The sequence below is a fragment of the Nestor notabilis genome, unplaced genomic scaffold (genome assembly GCF_000696875.1).
Source record: "Nestor notabilis isolate BGI_N333 unplaced genomic scaffold, ASM69687v1 scaffold23954, whole genome shotgun sequence".
Taxonomy (NCBI): domain Eukaryota; kingdom Metazoa; phylum Chordata; class Aves; order Psittaciformes; family Psittacidae; genus Nestor; species Nestor notabilis.
Window position 1 is genome coordinate 4,807 of NW_009926350.1, and position 22,390 is coordinate 27,196.

Below are 22,390 nucleotides of genomic sequence, written 5' to 3' on the forward strand. Positions count from 1 at the left end.
ATACTTTCAGATTATGACTAATGCAATTATTAGAGAGGCTACTGCATGCACTGTGGTGGATTTAGCTTCAAATAAGAACAGAAATTATGCCATGTGTGATTGATTCCAGGTTGAGTTACAATTTAATGTGCAATTAGTGAGTCATTTGCTACTTTATATCAATTATTAAAACCAACAATGATCTAGGTAAAAAAAAAAAGAATGCACATCTCAGTATGTGCTGCTCTACTTGTTAAGCTTCTGTTTTCACTTTTTTGTTTGATGTGTCCTAGCTTTGCTGAGTGTCATGGTACAGAGTGTTCCTTACACCAGCAAGTGAATTGCTATACCCTGTACTGGCACTTGGCATTGCAGTCCGTTCGGTGTGAACCTCTCACTGCATCCCTTCCCTACTTTGGCTAGAACCAGCCCAAGTAGAGTTGGCTCTAGTGAACCTGCAAATCAGCAGCTTTCTGAACCATTTGTCAACAGAGGTGCTTTAATCTTGCTTTGATAGGTGCTGCTGAGGGGACAGTGCATTGTAGGTAGCTTTGGCCATTCTAACAGCTGAATTGTTTTGTAGACTGTGCTGTCTGCCGTCCACTTCTTGTATTCTCAACCCATCTGGTAACTGCTGAATGCATAATTAAAACTTTTCCACTAGTGGCCATGACAAAACTCATGGCAGTAAACAGTCATCTTTAAAATGTGAGTGTGCATGTGCAGACATGCTTTCTGCTGAGATTATTTCATTGTTGCATGGGTCCCAGGAGTGTTTCCTGAGAAATTAAAATGTTGTGGTTAATCTAACATTTGGGTTTTGGTTTTGGTTTTCAAAATACGGATTGCATTGCTCAAATGGGAAAGAGACTGAACTCTTCCAAAGGACTGCTGCCATACTGCTCAGCACTGATGTAGGAGAGGGCACATGATCACGCCTGTCAGCATGGAGAAGAAAAAAACTATATTTAATTCCTGTCTCAAAGTGTTTCTGCAGGTTGGTGAAATCTAACAAACTCTTGTTGATGGTGTGATGGCAGTCCCTGCAGAAAGGGAAGTGAGACAAGTGGTAGTTACTGACTTCATACCCGCTAACATCACTAATACAGCAACTGTGGACCGTGGGGCGAAAAGAGAGAGAACAAACTATGGGAAGGGACTGGGTTCACAGGCTTTCTCAGAGTGGTTTCTCCTGTTGCTGTTTTGAGACACACAGTGCCAGGCTGCACAGGAACATTGATCTGACCCAAAAGAGCATCCCTTATGCAATAGGAAGTCCTGGAAACAAATATTGCCAATCTTCGGTGAGCATTAATTAAAATTTCTAATAAAGGTGGTGCCCTAAATAGTCAGCTGAGGTCTCCTGATCCTTAAGGTATCTTCTTTGGGAACTAGGGTGTTGATATATCATCTGGGCTTTAACATTTTTCTTTTCTTGTGAATGGAAGTGCTTTTACCTGTTGTGCACATAGGAATGAGGGACTGCTGCTGGTTACAGGGCATCTCTCCCTGTATGGTCTGTGCTAGGAAAGGTGGCAGAAAGAAGGTTCTACAGTCAGGTTGTAGCTGAGCATGTGGGATTGGCAGCGTCCTGTACAGCAGGTTTCTTATTTAATTTAATGACATCAAGTTCCAAAGAGTGAGTGTTGGACTGCAACTTTCCTCCCTGGAGAACCCAGCCTGTAGGAACAGATACCCAAAGTAGGACTTAACCTCACAGAGGTGTCCACAGTTTTCAGTGTTAGTACTTTATAATACACGTTTAAGATTTGTTCCTGTGATCACTTAACACTCACAAGGGTTGTGGTTGATGTGGTTGGCGCTTACATGTTACTGGGATTGTAGACATGGCGAACCAATCTGGCAATCAGCTGGCTTTTCCATTGTGTGGGTAGAATGGGATGCTCTTTTATTTCCTACCAATCTAACATAAGTATTTTCATATAAATCAGTGGCAAGTGGGTAAATATTTGGGGAAATATGTATGTCCCTTCTAGAAAAACGGTAATACAGTTGTAAGGGTTATTGGTTTAGGGAAGAGTGTGATTGGAGCAGATAAGGGAAGACAGGAGTTTAGTGCAGGTCTTTAGATAAATACCTTAGGTCTTTTTTCCTTTGAAGTTTATGATTGAAAACCTGCCATCATTCCAAAGTAGAAACAACTTGGGTGGCCTTTTTATCACTCATAGGCAGAGTAACTAGGCAGGACTGTGTCTCCATTGAAAAGAGGCTCTGTCATACAAGAGGTTTTCCGGGTCAAGATTAAAAGCAAAATATCTCTCATCACATGAGCCTTTGTACTGCACCCATATTTTCTAAATGCTTTTGGCTTATCTTTAATGTTTATGCTGCTATCAAAAATAAACCCAGCTTCCATCTCTGCGGGTGTTGTATTTAACATCAACAGTGAATAGGCCTTTTCATTCCTAGATGCTAATTTTCTTTCTGTTTTCAATCTGTTTCTGGTACAAAAAGTTTTTGTTTTCAGTGGTTTTGGTGTTGGGTTTTGGGGTGGGTTTTTTTTCCCTCTTTGGTTTTTAACTGCATATTTTCACCTTCCCATATCTGTTTTTGTCTGTGTGATCTGTATTTTTTTGATGGAAGCAATAGCTGAGGGTCTGTAGATGAGCCTGAAGCCTGGAACTTGAATCAGGGTGTGTTTGAGTGCAGCTGGCAGTACAGGCATAATAATTTAAAAAACAAAGTGGAAAACTCTTAGGAATAATAGTAATTGTTAGATACAAATAAACTGCTTTGAACTGTGGTCAGAAATCTGGTCTACAAATCTTGATGTGGTTAGAATTTTGATTATAATGAAGTAGTTTTATAACTTCATTATAATTTTTGTGAGATCACGGGCAGAATTCAGTGGTATTTGGAAAATGCAAGCTATACCCTTGGGATCAAACACTGACTTTGTTGAAGCTGGTGTTTTTCCTGTATGTATTGGTATCCAAACCCAGAATTGCAACATGGAGGCAGAGCAGTTTGTGATTCTGATGCCTGTTTGTCTCTAGAGAACTTCTAGAACAAAGAGATACCATCCAGTACACTGAAACCTGGATCTGACAAATGAGTCTTGGCACGTCCCTCTAACCAGAATCGCAGCACAAGGCTTACTTTCTCAAATCTGCTTTGTCTCTTCTGTGCTAATGTGCTGTGTTCCTTGTGTTGCATAAACTAGAAGTAACCTTTCAGTATGTGAGACTCTGTACTCCGTGTACCCATCATGCTGCTGCTTAACTAAATAGTTTTGTCATATGAAGTGATAAATGGGAAACAGATCTACAACAGATAGAGGTCATATTCTAGACATTAGGCATGTACCTCAAAGTTTCATAAACTTCGATATGCCAAGTTATTATCTAAATGTAGACTATTTAGTGGCTGGAGATTTCAGTAAGCTGTGACTAGTACATGAGTTGTGTATGCTGCTAAAACTATGAAAGAGCTGGATGTCTGTGTCTTATGGGGTATGTAAACTGAAATGGTGACTATCAATTTTGAAGTTTATCAGATTTCCCTTGTAAGGGAAAATTGAGCCCAGTCTGTAAAGATGGCCCCCTGGACAGTGACCTGTTTGGTGGAATAGGTATCCTTGTGATGTCTATACAGAAGGATCTCCCAGGTTAACCTTCCGCATGCAAGTCCACAATGGTCAGATGAGGTTCGTAGTTTCATGAGTCTGTAATTAGCTGTCACTTGAAGTCTTTCAACTAAGTACAGTAAGGAAGGTACCAAACTATTCTGATAATCAATTTTGAGGAAGCAGGTGCCTACGCAGATGTGGAAATGTAGCTGTATTTTCTAGACAGTATATTTTACGTACATTCTTTCATGTTGTGTAACACATCTGTGAGGGTCGAAATGTGTTGTTGCACAGAATTTTGGTTTTGTTTCATGTCTTAGATTAGAAGGTTCCCTTCAAGCTTTTGGTCTGAGTTTACTTGCATTAGCACTGGGAAGTTGAAGACTGTTGATGTATCTTGTATGTATATTTATTTATTTTTTTAATTAACCTGCCAAATCACTTTAATTCAGGTGTGTAGCATCCTGTTTTGCATCCTATTATAGATGCTGTGCAGCAGTTCTGCCTCTTATGCTTTGGTGTGCAGCCTTTCTATCATTTACCTTAATAAATGAATGTAAAAATTCTATTAAATGCAGGTGTTCATGGAGCTATGACTTTTTATTTATCCCACTTGCTATTTGATGACCCAAATGATTTCAGCTCTTCTAATTACTTATTTAAGGACTATTGATCTCTCCGGTTTCTGCTGGGAGGCCTCATGGAATAGTGTATCACACAAATAGCATTATAGTTGCCTGCAAATTAAGGCAAGCAGACAGACTCTCGTAACATTGTAGTAACCAGGCAGGTGGCTTATTTTAGGCCAAGCTCTATGTGAAATATTTATGTACTGATTTAAATGCCAAAGAGCTGAAATTCATGCAGTACTGAGTATACACCTATATGTCAGTCAGCAGTTCAATCTTAGTGGAAAGCCCCACAACTGTGTTCTGAAGACATCCAGTGGTTGGCGCCCTTTGCTAGGAACAACGGAGGTCCGAGTCACTGTCCTTGTCTTTCCATTGGAGTGCTGGTGTAGTCACAGAAACATAACAAGACTGAAATTTAGCACATACAGAAGTGTTGCAGCACTGAGAAGTAACATGTGATCACCATCATGTATTCTGTTTCCTGATAGCCTTTTCAGGATAGCATTTTAAATGCTCATATTTAAAATAAATATATATGGCTTTTCCTGCTCCATGTCCCAAAGAGTTCTGTGTTTTGTGTCATCAGTCAGCTTTTGCTCATAGTGCTACATGACCTCTGTCGAGACACTAATAAGGTGCTGTGAAACGGTTTTACTGAGACTGAGTGATGGGATGATCCTGGTGACTTGCAAACAGGTCCTCTTTCCTTGACAAGAGACAAGTGGCTAATTTGATTTGTTTCTGAGAGTCAGAAAAGGTTACTTTTTATTTTGCATGTTCTAATTTAATCTTTACAGGCAAACTTTTCCCAACTTGGCTAAGTGATCCCAGGACAGTGATTAAATGGGATATGTGAAGAGTATACAGTATTCTTAAAGGGTGGTTTTCTATGGGGCACATCAGTAGGAAGAGCACATTTGAAGCCAGTATGGTGTATTTGTTGTAAATATCATTTAGTGTAATAAGGATTCATTATGGTCAAAGTTAAAGTGGTTTTAAGCTATTGGAAAATTTTAAATGTGGAAGTCAAAGGAAAAAGGAGATTTTCTTGTTTCCTTTCAGTTCTGCTGCATTGTGCATCTTGCAGTTAGTAACCAACCTGCATATCAGCACTCCTGCTGGATAACGCTCTTACAGGCTTATGCTGCTTGTACCCTGAAGCACAGCTGCTCTTCCCAGGGGACAGGCAGGATGCAGTCAGTGCTGCTTCTCTATTCTGTACTCACTCATTGATCTCTGGCTTGGTCACTTCCAGCAAGGTCACAGAATTGGCAGCTACAAAAACAGTGTTTGGTGGAAGATTTAAAGGGGAAGAGTAGAAGTACCTCATGTGGGTTGTTTTGTTTGGTGTTTTTTTTAATTCACAAGTATTTTTATTTGTCAGATCTTCTGTTTTGCTTCTGCAGAAGTCTGAAACTTGGAACTGGTACCAGAAGTTTGTCCATGGTGACCTGTTCCTTCAGTTTGAGAGTTATGCCTTATCCTGAACATTGTTCCATTCTCTTTGCAAAACTACTACGATCTCTATTGTAACAGGGCGTCAGCGTTCCAATTGCAGTTCAGATTCTGTAAAGGCAAAATGATTTCTAAGCAAGTACAGTGGGATCTTCTCAAATTTCTGTCTTTGCACAAGACTTGTCATGCTGGTTTTGAAAGGCATCTATGTGTGTTGTCTGCAGAAGGGCTTGAAATCATCCATGCTGCTTTCTCAGAGCTGCCTCTGATTAATTCAGGCACTTTATGATTTGGAAGGTGATGGAAATTTGGGGTTACAAAACTGCAACAGCAAACCAACCTAAACTGTCAGTATCCAAATGCCATGGTCTGTGCTGCTTATTAAACCCATGCAAGTAGGGCTGACTGTCTTTGTCATTGTCATAGTAATGCTGTTTGTACAGTGCTCTGAATGCCAGTGGCTGTGCTCAGCAGGTAGCGGCACAATGAGCACGGCCTCTGCTCCAGGGCCACATGCTGCTGGTGCGCTGTTCCAGTTGAGCCAGTCTAAGAACATTTACATCCTTTTCTAAAGCTGTGTAGCATGCTGCATATGTCTACTCAAGCAAAACCATGTGAGAACTGTAAATAAAAAGATGAGTTAGCAAAGCGTAAGTGCTTAAATATGTGAAAAGCTGAGGAGTCTGCAGGGTTTGAATAAAGGAAATGGTCCAAACTGCATGAATGCAAGACTGGAATACTGAGGGCAGAATTAAGCTGTGCTGCATTATAAGGGGTTTCATGAATGGCGTGGCAGAGACTGGAAAAGGGATTTGGTTGACCTGCTGAGACTTGTGTGATCTAAAAATACATAGAATGTAATATATAGACTCATAGTCGTTGCAGCATTCTTGGGGAATAAAATGCGCAGCTTCCTCAGAAGTGGAATGTTAAGCAAGGTCTCATGAAGCAGACATTCAGAGGTGTTGGATTGTAGAATATTGTTTATTCATGTTGTGAACCAAATTGCAGTAAGTAACATATACTGTGTTTATAGTTGCTCTCAATAGTAATAGTATTATCCGCTAGAGACTTAAAGATCAGGCAGTATGTCTATGGAGGAGGGGTGTAGAAGCAGCCTAACTTCATTATTGCAGCAAATCAGTTTTCTGTTCTCTGAGTTGAAGCAAATAGTTTGATGGCTCAGAACTACTTATGCTCTTTCTGTTACAAAGAGAGCTGCTGCTGTTTGATGTTTTAACTCTTGTGTGAGACACGATACTACAGAAAGAGATCAGAAAATGAATGTGTTAAATTGTCATAAACCCCTGAGCTAATGAATTGATTTGATATTGTTTATTCTACTAGAACTCAAAGCGATTAATTGAATAAATATTTAAGTTTGAATCTTTAATTCGTCTATAAATATGTATAGTAATTAATGAGGAGGCAAGAAATAATCTTGAGAGTCACCTTGGGCAGAGAATAAGCATGCATGATGCATTCTTGGGAACCAGAGCTGTAATTATGGTATCTAACCTCTGCCACCAAGTGGCAGTTAGATTTCACTGCCTATCGTTGGCCCCATCCGGTGGAGGTCTGGCAGCAAAGCGGCACTGCTAATCAGCCGGCCCTATCCCTGTGCGAGGGAAGGTCATTGTGCCTGAGGGAAAGACAAATATTCTTTATGCAAAATTAGACCTGGAGTTTCGGAAGTTTTCCCAGCACAAAACGGACGTCAGCTTGCATGTGCGACTCTAGCTGAAGTTGACAGCTACTGTTTTCTGCTTGAAACTTACCTTTGGGGAGCAGTGCTTAGTATTTTGCCCAGTGCAAGTTACAGGCCCAGTCTAAAGAGGAGGAAGGTGAAAGAATGCTTGTTGTTCATGTCTCTCTATTGAAATGGATAAGGACAGACCAACCTGTTAAACTGTCTTGGAGGATTGTTTATCTGCTACCACTTCTCTAAAAAGTCTGTATTTATTTCTATATAATATACAACTATGTGCTTAAAATGAAGAACACAAAATAGAAAACAAAAGCAAATGGAAAGAAGAGGATGGAATTAAGGATAGAACACGGGATTTGTTATACTAATGGGTCATTTGTATGTGTACACATTCATTATAGATCCACCATAGATAGCAATGGAAGAACTTGCTGTGATGATTAACGTAGGTGGTGTCACCACTGTGTGTGCAGTCCTAGTGTGACAACACAAAAAGGTTGTCTGTTGTTTCTAAGTTGCCTTACAGTTAGATTATATACTGTGTTAAGAGTTGATTCATTTCTGTCCCTCATAAAAAATGTTGGAGGGGTAAATAGTGCATTAAAGTAGCAAAATGAGTCATACTTTTCAAGAGAACAGTAAAATTGCTGATTAGATAATTGCCATATATCACAAAACCACTGACTGATCTGAAAGGCATGGTGTATATTCTGTATTTAAACACTTCACATTCAATCAGGTCTTACAGGTTTAAAGTACCTGTGTATTATGTTGTTCTTGAGCAATATTTGGGCTAAATAAGAGCACAGCAGGATATAGGAGCAAGTTTCTGCTCACCAGCACGTAAATATATTCTTCTGAGGGGGCTACAGGGAATTTCTTAGGCACATGAGACAGCTTCTTTCAGTGAGAGTGGGTGTGCAGATTCTCTGGGAATTACAGGATTCCATTAAACCAGAGCGAGCCTGTTGTAGGGCACATTCATATCTTACGCTCAGTGAGGAAATACTATTGCATAGTGCTCCTTTCCGCCAGAATTCCTGTATGCCTTCTGTGCATACATAATTCAGATGCAATACATAATTAAAGGACTATAAAGCCACACTTACTTTCATATATTTAAATCACTTGGTGAGGCAGAGACAGTGTTTGCCTTGTCTGTGCTATATTGCTTTGCCTTTTTCTCTAGTTTGTTGAAACAGTGGAGACCACGGTCTGATCAGTCAGAAGCTATTGATAGCCACTGCCAAAATGCTGATCAGTACCAACTGATAGTCAGGATTAGTGTTACATTAGGAAAAAGTCTAAGGGTATAACAAAGTCCAAGTAATTTGTGGTTGATATTAGAGAATATCAGTGTGTTCTGCAGATCATTTCCTCTGTGAGCAACACCTTTGGAAAGTACAGCCTTTTCAAAGAAAAAAAACACAACCCTTAATTTGGTTTCCTTTTGAATCATACAGATCTCACAGTAACAATAAAAACTTCTGCCTTAAATTGTCTAGACTTGTACACTTCTTAGGAATAGTATCTCTGTAGCAAATGAGTGTGTGTAGCAGCTGTTTTCTCATACAAGTCTGCAACAAAGACATGGAATAAAAATGAAAAGGAAAAAAATGGTCTTGAACTTTCTCACTATTCTTTTCTGTTCTGGATTTCTTTAGAGCACTAGTTTGTGACTGGATCACATGATAGTATTTCCAGTCCTATAGTGTGCTTTGTGTGGAAGTGTTTCTTAGGTGCCCTGGGCCTTTTTGTTTCAAACATTGGATGTGTTTTATATACTTCACCACCACCAAGCAGAGTGTTTGGGTACAAGCTATTCAGAGCAACTGTCTGTGCTATTGCAACCCACTCAGGGCCCTCAGGGAGACCTATGAACAGAAAGATGTCTCGGATTTCTTTGAGCAATTCAGTATTGCCAAATCCTTTGGTTTGTTATGGCTGCAGGGTTATGGGATGGAGATGTATTGGGAAATCTGTCCAGAGAACATTGTGTTAAAAAAGATCTGTTTAGAGATTCAGGAAAGCATTCTGGAAAATGCTGCTTCTCTCTGCTCTGAGCACCAGAACTGTGAAGAAAACCTAGGATCTGTTGAGCATGAGGTGGAAATCAATATCTGCAACATCCTTCAACAGAGAATTGAAAACTGACATCCTTTTACAGCTCATGGCAGAAAGGGCCTCTTTAGTTGAGTAAGTTACTGGCTACAGCCATTTTAAGGACCTCCTGGCAAAAGGACTAAACTAACATCTCCAAACCTTCCTTTTATACATAAAACTGTGTCCCCCCCAGAACCCTTATTGCTCATTTAAGCCTGGCCAGCATGTTTTGTGGTGGGGATATGTAGTCTTTGATAGTCTGCATTAAGCCTTTTCCATTAGAAGTTGATAGCATTTAATTCCTTCCATTTATGGGATGTTTTCTCTTCTGTACTTCCTTTCCCACATGCTTGTGAGTGGAAACAACCAACCAAAAGCACTACTCTGTTGCTTGATAACTCTCAAGAGCTCCATTACTCAGAATTTGCATGAATACTCCTGTAAACAGCATTATACCAGGGTTGGTTCCAACACCAAACCGTCAGTCTGCTGTTACACCATGTGCAGTTGTCAGCCTGTCCTGTTCCATGACCTGCCTTGCTTTATGGTGTGGATAACCAGTCTCTGAGGTTAAAAACCTGTAGTAATTGAGGCATTTTTCTGACAGGTCATTGCAAACAGAATTTCAGTGTGGTAATCTTCTGCAGAGGGACTCTCACTTTATTCCTGTTCTTTTTCACACTACTTACGACACCTCCATCTGTTTGCTGTTCTGTGCTTGAATCGTGGCTGTGAAAAAATGAAATGCTACCACATCTTTTCTTCTTTCTAAAGACAGATGACACAAAAGCTCCCTCAAAGCTTGCATCATCTAGTGTTTTTCACTCATTGGGCAGATGTTACTCAGGACTTACTCCCTTTCTCCATAGTTCTTCTAACCTTTGGCAATCTCAGGGTCATCATAATCTGTTGAAATAAAGCACTGAGTTTCCCTGCAGCTTGCTCCCTGTGGGCCTGAACCAAAGCTACTGTAATTGCTGGCTGTCTTTAATTACTTCACTGGGCTTTGAGTCAGATGGGAAGTGTAGAAGACATAGTAATTACCAATCTCTCTGGCTTCCTCTGGCACTTCCACTGATGCTGCTTGTCCCGTGAATACCTCAGAACTTACTTGTTACTTTTCTTTTAATCTTCCCATTTTCGTATCTCTGCTTTATGTTCCACAAGCTAAAGCTGCAAGAACCTTTTTGATTTCTGTGCAGTCCAGCCCTCTCCATAGAAGAGGGCTTGCTCTCCATAGAAATTCTGTCTCCACTGGGTTCCATGCAGAATGGGAGCACAGGAAATCCTGGCTGGATTTGGAACTTCAAGGGCTTCTAGGTGCTGAAATTACAGGTTTCTGCATTCTGAAAGGAGGAACACACAAATGAATTGTGCATCTAACTCTATGGAGTCCCAAACCTGCTTTTGACTGGTTTCTTTTTCTTTCATCCCCACCTTCTTTCCTTTCTCCCTCTACCCCCACTACTGGGGAGCTAAGGAAGAAGAGTGCCAGTGCTTCTAGGATTAATCTTTAGTGACTGGAAGTTGGGGATGACTCTAAGTACTTCTTTCCTTTGAACTGGGATGAATTCATCTGCTTTTCTGCTCCCTCACTGTTGTTCTCCATGAACTGGTACTTATGTGTTATGATACCAACATTGTATAATGCAATAAAAGCTGGGAATTGGGAAGATGTGCAATCTGACAAGGGAGTGTAAGCCTCCTTGTATGCTGCCATACTGCAGCCCCTGCCTCTGCTTTGAGAATAGTTGTCCTGTAGAGAAACAAGCTGTGTAGCACTGAGAGAATGCCCAGGCTGAGTGTTTCTCTTTTGTCATCTGGTTATTTTTCTCTTGAATGTTTGTTTTATTTTTACTTTTCCTGTTTGTTTTAAGCAAGATCCCTTGCAGAGGAAAGCTGCAGTGTGCAGGAACTGAGAGACTGAGGAATGTACAGAAAAAGCCCCTTTCTCTATCTATGAATTTGTACTGCCTTTCCCTGTGTCTTAGTTCTTCAGCAGCAGGGACTAATCTTAGTGATTCTGCACTGATTGAGAATTTTGAGTGTGTTTTCCAAAGAGAATCCTTGAAGAGTCTGATGTGGATTGTGGAATGTTACTTTTCATGTAGCTGCATATGATTGTTCTTGAGCTGCCTTTTTACCGAAGTAATTCACATTAGTTTAAGCACTTGCAATTGCTGAGTTAATATTCTTGATCATGTTAACAACATCTGTTGTGGGAGTAACTGCATTTGCAGTTACACGTGCAGAGCAGAGGGGGAGTACAGTCGCATGGAGCTGTGCTGATGAGTAAGTGGGTAGCAGCAGTAACCTCTTAACCCTGTGGGAATGCAACCACAACAACATACCTAATCACCTACTCATCCACGGGAGTTTGTGTGACATGAATGAAGGCTCTGTTATGTTTAGCATGGAGTAGTCTATATCATCCTCCTTAGCACTTTAGATTGCAAAAATTGTTTTTCTTGTCATAATTGCTTTTGTAGCTTATTAAGTGTGACTGACTGTGCCAGTATACACGACGGCTGTTGTGCTTAACATTATCTGTGTTTAGGGTTTCAGGATATGTATATATTTTCTTCTGCAGATGATAGTGGTACAGCAGGCTGCAAAGGTCATTTAGGGCTGAGTCAATATATCTTTTTGCATAAATTGTTACTTGGTTGCATGTGCCAATCTCTTAGGTTAGTCCTGAAGCAGGATCTCCTGGAAAGGCACTGTGTTAGGAAAAGGGGTATTGTGTTTTCCATCTCTATTACCTTGGAAGGAGTACCTTGCTATTACATTGCTACAGAGCAGCATAATTCAGAGCATTAGATGAAAAGTGAAATGGTCAGAGGAGACACAATAACAGCTCCATCAAATATTGATAAAGTAGGATTATTAATTAGAGCCAGGGGTGTAGGATTAAAATGTCCCTTGAGTTTCATTCCCCATTTGATGCGAGAGTGTGGTTTTGTGGTCAGAGAGTGGGAAGCTCTGGACAACTGGAATCTTTTCTCATCTCTTCACTGTGTTTGCTTAATGTCCTTAGTGGTTCAGAGGATATATAATACTATTGACCAGAGTTCACAGAACCATGATACTCTGCTATGGTGGCACTGCTGAGAGTGAACTTTACAAGGATCTTCCTGTTAGTGTAGTTTAGTCTGATTTGTAGCTCATAAAAGAGAAAACCACCTCTGAACAAGCCGATAATTTGCAGTCTTGTTGTCCTGGAGTCTCATCCTCCTTCAAACAGATGGTGACAGCACTGGATCAGTACTGGAGCAGAGCGCATGCCATGGGACCAGTGGCCATCTAGTGCAGAGTGGAGAATAACATTTTGCTTTTGATGGTGGGTATAGTGCTGAACTAAATAGATGTCAAAGCAAAGAGAGTGAATTGAATTTCCCAGTTACATAGCCCTTGTTTAAAAAGGAGTTTTCAAATGTCTCACTGAAAAAGACACTGCAGGTTAGAAATGAGATTTCCTTTTAGAACAAAGCCCTAATCTGCATTACGAATAACAGTTGAGGTCGTTAAAATAGAAAGAATTTCCATTTGAATTTCTTTTGAACAGTATCTGCATTCTCACTGGGGTTAGCTCTTCTTTTCCCACAGTTCTGATCCACCCGGACAGTGCAGTAAGGATTTGTTTTCCTCTCTCAGTTCTTCCTGGTTCTAATATTCTACATAGAAGTGTTTCAGACCTGTTACAATCATACAAGTTCTGTAAATTAATTCTCCCATTCTTATGCATAAATGTGCATTCTTGGCATCCCTCTCTGTATGTCTGTTTATGCAGGATCATTTTAGCATTCCCTGTGTGCCCAAAGGCTTTTTTAACTGATAAAACTCTTCAGTCTAAAGCATCTTCTCTTTTTCTCTGTTCCCCCCCCCTTCTCCCTGAAGTGTTTCCCTGCTCTCTCTAGAGCCATTAGATGTTCTGACTATGCACTTCAGGAGATCAATATGCTTTTGGTATTCAGAGGCATTATCATTCTGAGGCTGTATGACTAGTACTTATTCATCCTCTTAGCATCTGCTCAGAATTCCCAACATCCCACCACAGCTAACAGAGAATGACCGTTTTGTCCTTGGTCAGGCTCTGTGGATCGGATGCCTGACACCTGGCTTATTGTTGGACAGATTCCATTTCTGTCTTCACTTTGTTTTGGCCTTATTTCACCCCTGAAGCTCAGTTTCAACTGAAGATGGATGAATGAGTTGGGAAGCATTGGCTCCAGTGCTGCTGTGGCAATTCCTTTGTGTTACTGCCCAAGTAGGTTATTTGGTTCCTGAATTGTAGGAACCTGTTCTGACCTAACATTGAGATCCTATCAGCCCATAAGGATGTATTGTAATTGAAGTACCACTGCTGTGAAGCCATAGAAAAAGACAAGAGTTCACTGGGCAGAATGAGCACATCCCTGTCCTTACTGGCTAGTTTAATGGAGGTTTATGAGCTTTAAAGTTACGGAGAGAGGATGAACTGTGGCTTTGACTTCAGAGTTAACTCCAGCGGATATTTGGTGGAATACAAAGTACCAGCTTTATGATTATAACAGAAATTGTCAATAGGGTTAAGTTACTGAGGGAAAATAAACAAGGAATTTGGAGTTAAGTATGTATCAGTGGTGAAGTTAATAGCCAGGAGTGGATTCACTATTTTAATATCATGTCTGAAGGCCATAACCTCTTAGTGAATGGAAAGAAACCATTTCAAGGTAGAAAACCAATGTGTTGATACTTCTGGCTTTCTCCTGTGCATTTTTATTGCTTTTGTTTACTCATCCATGTACTCCTGAAAGTTGGTTATTGTAATAAGAGGTGCTGGATCACTCACATGGAGTGTGCATTCTTGAAGGCTACTTAGGGTTAACTCTGACTAACAAAGAAAAATCATTTTCGTAGTTGGACTTCTTGATTATAAATCAAGATTATAGACTGTTTTAATTCATCATGCTATAAAAGCTTCATTTTTCTGTTCTCAGAGGCCATCGAGCAGATTTTGTTTCAGACATACTGAATGAACTCTCTCTCATGTACATTCAGAACACCAGTTAGCAGAGCTAAAGATTCAAACGCTTGTGTTGCAGATCAATGTCACCTTCTGCAGAAACTCAGCAGGAGCTTGGTTTGCCTGCTGTTGCAAGACATGAAATAGAAAATCTGCATGAACCGTGCTCCCTGAGAGAAGTGGAACAAACTAGAGCTTCCCTCAGGGCAAGGAGAAGTGCTTAAGCCCTAAAAACCTCTGCCTACCCTGATCTCTGGTCCAGCTATGCAGTTAGATGTGAGGGATTAGGCCTGATTGAAGTCTGCAAGGATCATAGAGTTAAGATGGGCATATTATTTGAGTTTATTTTTTACCATGTCTTTGAAATACAGTTTGATTTGACATTACTGATATCTTAAGACCTGTAACTGATCACTCATAAACCTTCACTATTTTGAAGTTGGGAAAATGCTTTATATATTGGTCCAATTCACCTATAGTATTTATCATAACTGACGTTGAGCTGTCTTTGGCAGGGAATGCCTATTTCAGTAACATCTAATTGTGTAGGTCACTAGTCCTTGATTTTAGTTTGCAGTTATGCAGCAGTGCTACTAGAGAATGAGGGCGTTAACTAAGTGTGGAATTGTCTCTCAGCTCAAATTGTTCTGATCTGATATTACTGCTGCCAGAGTAGTAGTTGGTCATGATCAAAACCTTCCTATGCCAGAAGGAAACAGTCAGGAGTACAAGTATATATACTTATTAGGTTGAATTTGCTGACTTACATGATATTTTCTTAAAGAAGAGTCTACACATACAGAACAGGCCTGGAAGAATTGTTGCTAGTGTTGACAAGTTAATTATTCAAGCTCTGATTATGAAACAAATTCAGTGTTACTGGCACTGGGATGAACCACCATTTGAAGACCATGAGAACAAGCTTGAATGCTGTCAGCAATTATGTACAGATCTGTATTTGTCATTCTTAAAAGGTTTGTTAAGCAATCTGACAAATGGATGGCAGTGGAAACATCAGGATTTAGTATCTTGGCAAAATGAAATGTCTGCCCACATGCCAGTGAGTGCTGCAGTAATCCTGGCAAGGCTGCCAGACCCTCTTAGCCAAGTGATAGCAGATCCAGCAAGTTTTGCACACCCAGTTCAGGTAAGGCCATTGCTCTAGGGCATCTGTGAAGAAACAGTTGACTTGTGGGAGCTCAAGTCTATGAAATACTCTTGCAACAGAAGTTAACTTCAGAGGTGTTTGCTGCTCTGGTCACTGTAGCACAGTCTGGTTTTATGCTAATCCTGTTGGGAAACATGGCCTAGAAAGTCATGAGTGTGTGAGATGAGTACTGAAAGTAGCTGGACTGTACCCCAGCTTGTGAGCTGGGAAGAGGAACATGGGGCTGTTTCTGTACCTTTGTCCCTTGCCTTTGTATTGACAGATGTGTCTGTTTAGTTACCTGGGTTAGATTTGGAGGTAGTAGGAGTATTTCTTGAATGGAGTGTTCATTGAGGTGCAAATACATAAAAGCAAACCCCACATCTTTGGCTTCTTGGAGAAAATTACTCATCCTCAGCATTTGGCACATCCGTGGTCTACATCCATTTTACTTCTTGCCACCTACTGTGGGAAGAATGGCCAGTTTTTTCCCAGAGGCCTCATTACAGAGCAGACTATGTGTGAGACTACAGAGATTACATCTGGGAGGAAAAAGAGGCAGAGCTTGCTGATTTATGCAGTATTCAAAGGTGTCATGCAGAGATAGATGTCATATACAGGACTTTGAGGCTAGACTCTGCTTCAGGTCACACAGTTCACAAGGTGCACTTGGTGTGTTTGTTTTTCAGGTCCAGCTGGGGGCTTTTCCAGAATTCCCCCCATTCCATGTGTTTGGCCTTCACAGAGAGCAAACTTTTGCATTACAAGGTTCCTTTCACCCAGGCTCTGCTGCAGGGCATAGCTTCCTTACTTTGGCTGTGATTGTAGGTTCCTTTGGTTCTGGCTGAGCATTTAGCTTTTCCCCTGAAGCTTGCTAAGCGCCCTAGGCACCAGCATGACTCCTCCGGGGTTGCCAGCAATGCAGACATTTGCAACAAACATATGCTAATTCAGAAGGTTGCCTTTCAAAGCTGTTTTTAGGCTGGTAGATCAGAAAACTGCCCAGCACTGCCCTCCAGTGGCCTGAGAGGCTCCCTCTAGGCAACGGTGGTCGTGGTGAAAAGGGTGTTTACAAGCATGTTTGGGCAAAAACCCCTCTCAATAGCCAACACAACTTCAAAACACTCTGAGATCCAGTCAATGTATTGGACACATCCTGCTTCCTGCTAGAACATTTTACTGCAGAAAATCTTGCCTGAGACATTTTTTACACCGTGAGCTGCTTCCTGTTAGCTGCTCAACGTTCTCATCTTCCCATCTGCCAAAAGAGGCCCAGTGGAAGGGATTCACCTCCACCAAGGCAGCTGTAGGCAGTGGAAGAGGATCAAAGGAACTTAAAGTTGACCTGTGGCACTCCAGCAGGGTCTCACATAGATCAAAGGGTACATACATGGTTAGAGCCTAACTTCTGGAACTGCCTTTAGAGATAGCTTGGCAGAAGTATGGCCCTGTCTTTACTACAGCCTAGTCTGTGGTTTTTTTTTGGTGGGTGGGATGAGGCATGTAATAAAGAAGTTTGCACAAGCAGCCAAGGTTGTGAAGGCAGAGTAGGCGATTTCAGACTTCAGGCAAATCTGCTTCAGTTTTTTCCCCTCAAATCCTAACCCTGGACCTCCCATAGTCTGCAAATACAGGAATCTTCTGAGAAATTGCTGGTGATGCTGATTAGGAAACATACTGCTTAAGATGTCATTGCTTTGTAGAATTGATGTTCTGTTGAGGGGACCTGCTGGTTTCCCGGTTTCTCAGTTTAAGGCAGGTTTTCACTGAGGTTTTTGTTCACAGTTTGTATCTGTACGACTGACAGAAAACACAATTTGAGCCTTGTTGCTGGTGCATCCCAAGATGCACACAGGTTGCCACAGGATGGCGCCTGATGGCCAGGCTTGCAGGGCTGGGAAGAGTTGGGCCATACACCTGCATCTATGGGATACGTATACTGTATTCAGTCTTAATCCACACAGATATTTCCTATTAAATTCTAATAAACAGACTAAATTTGTGTCTCTAAATTGCAATCAGGCTGTGTTGAGACTGGAAATTTTGTGTGATTTTTCCAGGTTTCAAGAGCAACTTTAAAGTTTTGGCTCGGAGACAAAACTCTTCCTTCACTCTCCTGATGTAGATGTTGCAGTAGGCCTTGTAGTGTTCAGTGGGCTGCTTGGCTCAGTCCTGCAGCGTTCCAGGATGTTTCTGGTTGTGTCGATTTGGCAGCACTGTTGATAATGAATTTCTTTTCAACTCTCCTGTTTTCACACAATGGCCTTTGCTTGAGTTTGTGCAGTGCAGAAGGGGCATCTAGTGGCCAGATGGAAAAGCGGTGACAGTGCATGCTAAGGGACAGTAGCTTTGGTTATTACAGGAAACAGCCAATGTCGAGATAGAGATTGGACCCTGGAGAACAATTTGCATTGTTCGATTTGGAAAAGCAGATTTGTATTCAGTGATGAATTCCAGAAGTGTAAGGAGGGAAGGGGAAGCTCTCCTTCTGAGGCAGCTGGATGTGAATATGACAGGAGATAGGAATGCCTTTATCCTTACTAGCTTCTGTCTGTGATATTAACTGTCATATGGCATATCTAAACTCTAGTATCCAGTCTGTAATATTAGGATTATGTTAAGCCCCCTGTGAAGAAAGATCATGAAACTCATGCAAATGTACCTTGTTCTTTGAATAGAAAAGTGCAGACTGTTTTGCTTAGGTTCTTTGCTGTGCAGTTCATTCTGAACTGTTTGTAGAAAAATATATAGGATTGCGTTGTGAAAAGTGTACAAAAAGGTATAGAATAAGAAGACGAACAGGTTCTGCTGAGTACCCTAGACCTACTTTCTCTCCTTTCTCTTAATCCAGCTTGCTTACTGGTGCCCCATTTTCGTGGCATGCATTTCCGGCTTGCAGAGTTTCTTACCTACTGGCTGAGAATAGAAGCCTTGCTGTTATGCTGGCCTTAAGTCTCTTGTAATGAGTGTTACCCAGGCGAAAGCAGCTGTGTCCTTTGGCTCTGGTTTTAATACTATGGTAAAGAGCAGATTATAGTGACGTTGGACTGCAGTGATGCGGAGGTAGCGCATACCAAGGCCAGTTTGGGGAAGGCTTTAGCAAGGATGACTAAGGACTTGGAGCTTATGCTTTAGATAACAAATCCACCCAGTTGTGCTCCTTCTTTGGAAATGTAGTCAAGCCTAACGAGTCAGGGCCTTTACAGAGTTGCATTAGGGTCCTTTAATTGGACTAAGCTGGTTAATATCACACTAGGTTTTTGTGTGCCGAAGAGTTCAGCACAGAAATTGTCTGCCATTTATGCTGGCAAAATCTAATGTAGTTGCCGCCATGAACACTGAAAAAACAGTAAATTCTAATATCCTCACAGGTAGACACTGGATTAAGATACTCTGATTATTATAAGGAAGTTGGATGTCCTGACTTACGTGGACTTCATTAGCTTGGGTTTTGAGCAACACTAAATGAGCCTTAAGTCTTGACAGTTAACAGGGGCCAGAAAGAACAAGTGAACACTTTTTTTTCAAGAGGATCATCCCTCATAACCTGCTGCAGTCCCAGAACTCACAATATATGTGTCCTGGTAGTGGTACAGGCATGGGAGTCTCCCCTCTGTCTGTGGAAGATTTTGGCTGAGTACCATATACTGCTGCCATTTCCCAGGTCATTCAAGTCAAAACCCTGTTGTGTCAAAAGCATGAAATGCTGCCTTCAGAAAGGTGCCACTGATACCATTCCTGCGTTGTGATGTTGTTCACATATCAGCCATGTTAGCAGCTCAGTTTGAACCTGTCAGTGTTAACTCGACAGACCACATGAAGACTCCGAAGTAAATCTTGGTCACTAGCACAGGCCACACAACACAGAAGAGCTGCACAAGCCTCTGTGGGAGGACGTCCTCTTATGTGTGGGAATTTGTTACACCGCTTCTGGTTTATGAAAGCTGAGCATGTCCTTCAGGTAGACACATGAGCTACAAATTACTATGGATAGTTTTATTTCCCAAGAGTTGTGAGGTATTGCACAAGTCAACTTACAGAAGGGGCTGAATTCACTTGGGGAAGAATGGTGGCTTCTTACAGTACTAATTGTGCAGTGGATTTGTGTGTATTTGCTTTGATTTGGAAAAGGTGAGATGTTGGGAGGATAATTCATGCAGGTGAGGCATTCTGAGCAGAAAGAATCTGCACATGTCAGCGTTTGGTGATGTCCCCTGACAACAAGAGAGAGTCTGAGGAGAGAGAAATGAGTTCCAGATGGTTGTGGTAACTGGCAAGAAACTAATGCTGAGGCTGATCTTGAAAAAACAGACTGAAGACTCCAGAGATGAAAGTGGGGACAGGGTGGTCCAGATAAGGTTGATAACACATGATATATCATCTTTGGAGCATTCCAAGGCAGGATAGTGAGATGAACCATTTGTTCCTGAATTGCAGTGTTTTGGTGGTGAAACCTCTCTCGTGGTGACTGTTTCGCTTTCTGCACCGAAGGTAAAAACCAAGGCAGTAAATCCCTCTTCCCCTGCACATGGCCCAGCAGCCTCTGTCTGCTCTGCAAGGATGCTGAGATAACACAAATTACTCATTGTAGGATTGCTGTTGTTTTCATCATGTGCAGCTTAGGTCTGTCTGCACCAATTCCTTGCTGTGCTGCGTATTTCTTGTTTAAACTAGGAATTTGCATGGCATCTTACCTGCCTTCTATCTTTAGTTGTCAGTGGAAGGGTGAGGCAATGCACGTAATTCTTATTATGGTTAATTTAATCCAATTGTGATGTGGATTTGGAGGTACTTAGTAGGTCACAGCAGAGTGTGGGCTCTTGTCTTTTTCCGGTTACTCTCATAAAACAATGGACACTGATATTTTTTTCCACTTTTAAAGCTAAGCATATGCATCTAAAGGTGATGATGTGGTTTGGTGTTGTGTAATGCAGATACTTCTGTTGAGCTCTACAGCTGTTCCTTAGTTGGGAAGAGGGTTCATGTATATTTTGTGGGTTTGTATGTCTTGTGGGTTCACACATGTCATGATGCATGAGAGACAGCACTAAAGACTAATGTGGGCTAACTCTGCTATTGGCATTAACAGTGTGCTTTTGTCTTTTGTCTTATTTTCTCTTGGAACAAAGCAGCCTCGATCAGAAAACTGATTGATCCTCATCTGGAGTTTGCTTATAAATCTGAGCTGATACAGAAGCCTGTGTCCTAGAAATATCCCCAGCCACCTCAGCCCCCATCCAGTTCTGAGCTCCTGTCACAGCCATGGAGGAGACACCAGGTTTGTTTTCTTCTTTATATTGTGGGAGTTCAAAAAACAGAAAGCAGAAACCACCACCAGGGTTCTTTTTCCTTTTTGCCTCTGCTGTGACTCTCCCACTTCTTCTGTTTTGTGCTCCCTTTGACAGCCTGTAATTCACCAGCTGCTTGAGCCTGTAAATCCGGCTCTCTTTGCCCTGTGCAGTTCAATCCGTGTGATCCAGGCAGTGTTTTCTCCTTGTTCCAGGAACACGAGTGAAGCACTGAGAGTGGACAGGGACTCTGTCCACTGTGTTAGTGCTAGTCCCCAGTTCGGCGGAGCATGGAGCCAGTGCCTGTAGTAGGGAGAATTCTCCAAAGTCCGTGATGTGGGCAGAGCTGGTATTTGCTAGTTTCCAACTACTGTTTCTCCCCAGAGGTTTGTAGAACAGCCACTCTTAGACTTGTCATGGAATTAAGGAAAACTACCTCCAGGGCGTACAATGCTGCTCTCCTGCTGCCACTTTTCCTCTTATTTTGGGGTAAGTTTTTTATCTTCTGTGCCTGATTCTTGCCCAGCTACTATGCAGTAATTTTGGATGAAATCTGTGACCTGCCCTTGTATTGCAAAGGTAACTGAACAGAATGTCACTCTCACAGTGAGCTTTGCTGCCTGAAAACTTCTTGTCTGGCAGATAAACAGGCTTTTCGTTCCAGATACGTTTTTCCTTCTATTTATTTCTTGTTTTCTTTCATTTCTCTCCCTGTGCACATGTATGTATGCATTTATGCACAAGAGCTGAAAGCATGTGCACTTTCACATGATGAAGTATTCAGTTATTATAGTAACCTTTAGTTCTGAATTTTACTTTTGTGCCAATAAAGAAGAAACAGAGCTTTATTTGCATTCTGTGTGCTTTAGAAATACATCTGAGCGAAACAGGAGTGTACCAAGGGGAGTACAGTAATATGCTGAAGTGCCAGATACCTCTGGTACAAAATGTGGAGGAAGAAGAGAGTACACGAGTATGCTCACTTACAAATTTTGAAGCAAGCAGATCCATCCTGATGGGGGGTTTCTGTTGGTTTTTTCCACATTGAAACTTATAGCCAAATAATATACTTGAGTATACTGAGATTCTTCAAGTTCACATGAACATGTCTTTAGGCTCCAAAAATCACCTTTGGATACAATTGCTTATGCTCCCTGAAAAACAATTCTCTTTCTTCTGGGATGGTGCCTGAAGATGGGGCCTAGACATCTGTTTTAGTCGTCTAGGGATTATATGGTCATGTCAGAGCATGTCCAACCTTTTACTGGAAAGTGTGATTGGGATTGAATCAGCCTCCTTATCCTCTCCTTGGCACTGCCAGGCCAGTATCTGTGTCTGAAACTCCTGCTTGGTTCCCACTTAGCTGGGACAGGAGTGATCAGTGACATGAAGGAGTGGAGGTAAAATATGGAGAACATGCAGGAAATACAGTCAAAGTGCTTTTTGTCTGCCAGTACCTGCTGACAACTGCAGCTGGACTTACA

General features: G+C 41.4%; 1 protein-coding gene across 1 annotated transcript in view; it reads left to right on the forward strand.

Annotated features, from left to right (window-relative positions):
- The first annotated feature begins 21,204 nt into the window (after positions 1-21,204).
- Positions 21,205-22,390, forward strand: part of CRB2 (crumbs family member 2) — a 35,065-nt gene continuing 33,879 nt past the window's right edge. The window contains exon 1 of the mRNA XM_010013494.1: positions 21,205-21,395. Coding sequence (XP_010011796.1) covers positions 21,323-21,395 — 73 coding nt within the window. The 5' untranslated portion in view covers positions 21,205-21,322. The remainder of the gene's footprint in view (positions 21,396-22,390) is intronic.